This window comes from Etheostoma spectabile, chromosome 16 (assembly GCF_008692095.1).
Source record: "Etheostoma spectabile isolate EspeVRDwgs_2016 chromosome 16, UIUC_Espe_1.0, whole genome shotgun sequence".
Taxonomy (NCBI): Eukaryota; Metazoa; Chordata; class Actinopteri; order Perciformes; family Percidae; genus Etheostoma; species Etheostoma spectabile.
The window spans coordinates 16,773,723-16,779,775 of record NC_045748.1 but is presented as its reverse complement, the minus strand read 5'-3'; the positions used below and the strand labels follow the sequence as shown (position 1 = coordinate 16,779,775).

The following is a 6,053-nucleotide window of genomic DNA, read 5'->3' as shown; positions in this document are numbered from 1 at the left end:
GTGTGTGTGTGTGTGTGTGTGTGTGTGTGTGTGTGTGTGTGTGTGTGTAAATCCTGCCTGGAATGTAAAGATTACTTAGGCCTAGAGATATTAAGCAGGACTATGGGCACCCATGCTGTGGCACAACACATACTATACAAACAGCTGCTGCATTGTTCAACACTAATGACTTTGGGACAAGATTTATTAAGACTGAATCCTCGCCCTTCTTCCTGGTTGTTTACGCAACATACCCTGAAGGTTTGTGCTGTAGTGAGGCCTTCCCATCTGTAGCCTAAGAACAAACAAGACCACCGCCCGATTTTAATCTCCCCCTTCTATTCTCAAACTGTCAAATCCCTGCTTAAAGGATCAATTTACAGCACCCACTGTTCCAATTATTCCTTAAAAAACAGTAAAGATGAGCTCAAGTGGGCTGCAAGTTGCTCTCTTGACGTCTTCTGTACTTCATGCCATCCATAAAATAATGATAATAATCAGCAAATACTCTTCAATCCCTGTAAAAATCAATTAAATAAACATTTAAATCGTATCAGGTCGAGTGATGATGTTGCAAAAATATGGACATAATTATTACTCTTGAGCATTCAAGTTATAATCCCTAAGATTTCCCTCCAATCCTGTTTTTGATACTATTTATGTTCAGTATTTTTCTGCAATAATATTCTCTATACGTTAGTTTTCCTTGTTTGTTGTTGTTGTTGTTGCTGCTTCACATTTAGTGTCCAGATGGCGTAGAGGCTTTTATTGTGAAACAAGAAACACACTGTATTTGTCATCACAAGCATTGTGTAACATGGTCATTTGTCACATTTTTTTGACAGTGGATCAGCAAAATGACCAACTTCCCTGTGCCCTACTGTTGTGTGTAAATGATGAAAAAGGGCTTATTATTTTCAAATTTCCTAATTCAAACAAAATACTTCATTTGGCGGTGCGGTAAATAGACGGACCAGCTGCTCTTTTGTTGTATTTTTGACAAAGTAGCTAGTCATGTTTGCTGCTCTCAGAAGTCTGTGACCTGCAGTATTACACTGTATTTACTGTTACCGACAGCAACCACAGGCATCACCAAATGAATCGCTACTGAACTATTACGGATTATATCCTTCTGGAAGTGAACATGGTTATTCCAAGCACATATTTGACAAAGTCACTCTATAAACTAGTAGGCCTAGTAGGTAGGGATTACCTTCACAGCGTAGGAGTTGCTGGGGTCTGAGGCGCAGGCAGCAGAGTAGTACACAGCGTCCCCTGAGTTGCAGCTTGGCTTGTTGGAGGTGAGCCTGAACAGAGACCAGTTGCTCTCCTCAAACCGTAGTGGGTTCCTCTGGGAGCGAGTGAAGTGATCCTCACATTTGAGAGCCAAGCGCCGCAGAGACTCGGCGTACAGTCCTCCCAGCTTGGAGTACACTCCCTCCCTACTGTCTATGTTACTCAGAAGGGTCTGGAGCTGCAGGCTGGAGCCCATATTCGGTGCAGAACCTGGTTCTGAGGCTGAGACGGGCACGCTGAGTTGGGGGGAAGAGGAACAGGTGACGCTGCTTCGGCAGTGGACACCCAGACGCCCGTGAGTCTTCAGTGGCTCATCCAGCGTCCTGGACCTCGAGGGTCGGCTTAGCGGGGCATGGCAACGCTCCAGAGACTCATTGGAAGAGAAAATGGGTCGTGGGTCAACAGGGCTGGACGGTAAACTGGACCGGGAGCTAACATCAGCAGGTTGACACACGTTGCTCTCCGAGCCAGTGAATGGGAGGCGTGGGTAGGCCCGGACAAAAGGTCTTCCGTTCGCGCTATCGGGAGCTGACACAGTGCGGTTGACCATTTTTTTCTCTGGGAGGGGAGGTGGCTGGTTACTGAAACTGGTAAAGGAGGGCAGGTGAGGAGAGCCTGGAGCTGAGGCCACCGGACTTCTGGAAAAGGGAGAGGAACAAGACATCCGTGCATCCCGAGAACCTAAGAAGTTAAAAAGAAACGAAATTATTATATTCAGGATGTCTGCTTAAAATAAAAGTAAGCATTAGGTCAGTATAGTGTATAGTGTACTGCTTATATAAGGAACCCACCTTTTGATTGTTATAGTTAAAGAAACAAAAAACTCCAGTTGGCAAGTACACAAATATAACAAACCTTGTTTGATACAAACAATACCTCTTTATAAATATATATATATATAGATATATATATATATATGAGAGAGAGAGGTATTGTTAAAGGAATAGATCAACATTTTGGGAAATGTGCTTATTCGCTTACAGCTTACTCAAACCAGGTATAATCAGTGAGAATTTGAGGTGCTGGGAGGCAGATTGTGATACCTTCGGACAGAGCCAGGCTTACCGTTTCCATCTCTTCCCAGTCTTTAGGCTAAACTAAGCCAAGCGGCCGTGGCTATATTAGACAGATGTGAGAGCATTGATATTTTCATTTAAAGCGATTCTCAAACTATTCTTTACACAGAATTGAGCGACAGATGTCAACTTGGAAAATAGGCACACAGACACAAATAGAGACCAACAACCATTGGAGGGTTTTCCCTTCACTGGATTTAAACAGTATATTCTGTGCTTTTCAATGTCCTTGTGAGTTAATTTCCCGTAACCTCACATATTCCTGGGTGACAGCTGTGAACTTGATTTGTGACACCCCTTCTGTCACTGCCTACTGCTCTGCTTTAGCACAAACACATACCTTGTTTCCTCAAAAGAGCTGGAAATTTCCACAATCCAGGGTTCAAGCTGACACTTAAAACATCCATCAAATTATAATCCATTTGTCAATTAAAGACTTAAAATTGGAACTTGACATTACACTGGAGGAGACAGATACTGAGATAATTGTGTGGTGCAGTCTTCAATAACTGCTTTCACAGAGGGGGAAGACTGTTAAGAGGAAAAAAAGTACTCTGTAGGATGTAGCCAAGCCCTTTTTCCCTCGTTATCAGAGTCCACAATTATCTCTTCAAACAACATTGCCCAGGAAGTTACAGCAATTACAAGCGTCTGCGCCACAGAGGATATATGAAGGATGACAATAACTTCTAAACCAAGGATTTATGCCACTCATTCTGAGACACATTTCTTAAACCCACGTCATGAAAATTAACACCCAGTCAACACAAAGTGTGAACGTGCCCTCCACAAAAGAGGAAGTGCTCCCTTTCCTCTTTTCACTGTTGTTGCAGTTACACTCTGGCCAAAGTGCTTCTTCATAGTTGAAAATGGTGAACAGTGACTGAACAGCAAGACAACTGCCGTGCAGGCAAACACATCCACTAAAGCCCACGTCTGTAAAAGCACCTGACCTGCTACTCTATCACACATTATCAGATATGATCCTTGGACTCCCTGTGCATGTTTCTACTGCAGCTAAAAGAACTGCACCAAAATATAATAATATGAGAGGGAGTGGTACTTACCAGTGTCAGCAGCCAGGTTGTCAGAGGAGGCCGGGGGTAGGCCCCGTAGAGATGAAGTAGGGCTTTCTACTGACCCTTGTTGGCTGCAGCGGTCCAGCTCCATGTTGCTGCCACTCATCTTACTGCACCCTCTGTAATGGAAAAAAACAACAGAGTGAATATGTTGGTACAAATTAGATAAAAACCAACAGGCATTCAAACCATATTCTGTGTACATTCTTTCTGTCTGCATAGCTGACATCATTGCCCCATCACATCAGCCAAGCAAAGATTAGCGGGTGCTGGTTAGTCTGTAGTTTTGCTTTTCTGAAACAGAATATTTTTCTTTTTCTGCATCTGTTCATAAATGTGGAACTAACCCACTTCCCCTCAATGTTTTCTTAATGCAATATGTCTAACTAATGAGTGCAAGTAACAGAGCACACTGATCCTTTTAAAAGTACCATGTAACGTCAGGAGTAGTTTCACTTCCTTTTTCGAGCCGCACACTTCTTGATTTTACGTTGATTTATAACTGCAACAAACAAACCTCACTAAAAACTAAAAACTAAATCTTAGGGGCCGTTATGAGTCTATCAGATAGGGCCGTTTTAATTGTTTCTGGTGTTGTCTGCTCTTCTCGAAGACAGTGAACTGCCTCAGATACTAAATCCCGAGTCATATCTGGGCCTTACAGTGAAGCTATGTAACCTTTATTGAACACTGAACACAGGTACAGTCCCCTACATTTCCCACGATTCAAAGTCTGTTTACAGGTCTTTGTATGAAAGAAGTCATATAAAGCTTTTTGTGACTCAAAGTCTGATAAAAAGTTTGAAAATGAAACAAAATCTGGGGGTGTTGAGTTTAAAGAAGTGAGCTCACCAGACTCCGTAGCACACTCATCTCTGCTTGAGGCTAGCTACATTAGCCACTACTAGCAACACATCTGAATCTCCGTCCACATTGTCAGCGGTCAAGTTTCATTGTGAGTAATGTAGGCAAGCCTCAAGTTCTCCTGCATCAATCTTGATCCTTTTAAAGAAAACAATCCATCAAAGGTAACTTGGGTGTTTTTAATTCTCGTTCTACTTTTGGGATAAAACGGTTAAAATCTTATCCTGTCATGCTAGAAACGTAACAGAGCAAAAGAAGTGAGGGGTAATAAAGTCAGCAAACTGATTCCATTAATGTCAGTTAAACAGCAAAACTATCTGCAGTTTCACAGAATTAGCCAGTGTTACCTATGGGTCATACCAGACAAGTAAAGCTGTGGAAGCAGGACACAGCTGGGGACCTTTGTTGCACGTCATTTCCCATCTCTCCCCTTGTTTCCTGTTATCTCTCAACTACAGACTATAAATAAAGGCATAGAATACCACCAAACTATTTTGAAAAAGCTGCAGCAGTAAAACCCCTCAGAGTATTGAAATGAGTAATGGTGTGTTTTATTTGCAAAAATTAAGAAGGGGGAGAAAAGTTTATTATTTTATGGATTTCACATATGTCAGTGTGACACAGTATGACCCCATGAACAGTGTAGTTGAATAGCCCTGCTGTAAGCTCTGTACAGTCACATTTACCTGGACTTAGTGAACAGCTCTTTTGCATATCTAGTGCAAAGAGCCAGAGGCAAGAAGGGGAAGAGGGCAAAAAAGATTTACATTTGGGCCACCACAAATGTGCTTTTGGTACCCATGCGGCCTGCACTTAAACATATTAGCATCTATCCCTATTATTGTGTGCAATTTAGGCAATACAAATATTTTTCTAAAAAAAGGAAACCTCTCTACTATAAAGCAAAAATATTTCTTATCCAATTATTCCATTAATCAATGAAATAATCGGTAGAATATCAAAAGCTGCAGCACTAATGTTTAGTATGCCTGACTGCCATGATGGCCACTACAATACCAATGGAAACTGTGCATGAGCAGACTTCCTAATCAAGGTGACCAATTAGGCTGAGTGACAGGCATTCACTTGTCTCATTATACCCACTAATGGCTCAGGGAAGCATAGTCCCATCCCATCCCTTCATCTCTCGTTCCTCTCTTCCATCACAAAATTACTCCTCTATCCATTTATCTGCTGGCCTGACCGCAATTCCACTATAAATCAGCACAACAAACAGATTAGGAGGGAGACAAAGGGTTAGGTATTCTCTGTGGGCAGTTAGCTAAAGGATCCGCTATCGTTTTACAGACAAAAGAACGGTGATAAAAGGCAGTGGAAATGCTGAGGCAGCGGAGAAATTATAATGGGCACAGGAATTATGAGTCTGTGCATGTGTGCGCCTGTGCAGTCACACTCTAGATCTCTCAGATTTGTATCCAAAACATGAGATTTTCCTTGGAGAAAGAATGTCCTGCGGGAGGATGTGCATTGATTAATGAGCCTTTCTGAACAAGGGCATGCAAAAAAAGACCTTGACTCACATTAGGACTGTGTGGAAGAATAAACATACACATGTGTAGGGATGGGTACCGAACCCAGCTGAGGCAGCTGAGCCCTCACTCACTGAATTTAATATTAAAAAGTATACTGTACTATAGTTGATGCTGACTAATAATCCGTGTTGACACAAGTGCAACAAGTATTTATAGTATATATGTGTGTGTGTGTATATATATATATATATATATATATATATATA

The 6,053-nt window shown here is 41.9% G+C and overlaps 1 protein-coding gene across 2 annotated transcripts in view; it reads right to left on the bottom strand.

The window, feature by feature from the left end:
- prag1 (PEAK1 related, kinase-activating pseudokinase 1) overlaps positions 1 to 6,053 on the bottom strand; it is a 19,898-nt gene that overhangs the window by 3,102 nt on the left and 10,743 nt on the right. For both annotated transcript variants that reach the window (XM_032539896.1, XM_032539898.1), the window contains 2 exons: positions 3,419 to 3,549; positions 1,193 to 1,956 (listed from right to left, as the gene is read on the bottom strand). In XM_032539896.1, the coding sequence (XP_032395787.1) occupies positions 1,193 to 1,956; positions 3,419 to 3,549 (895 nt within the window). The remainder of the gene's footprint in view (positions 1 to 1,192; positions 1,957 to 3,418; positions 3,550 to 6,053) is intronic.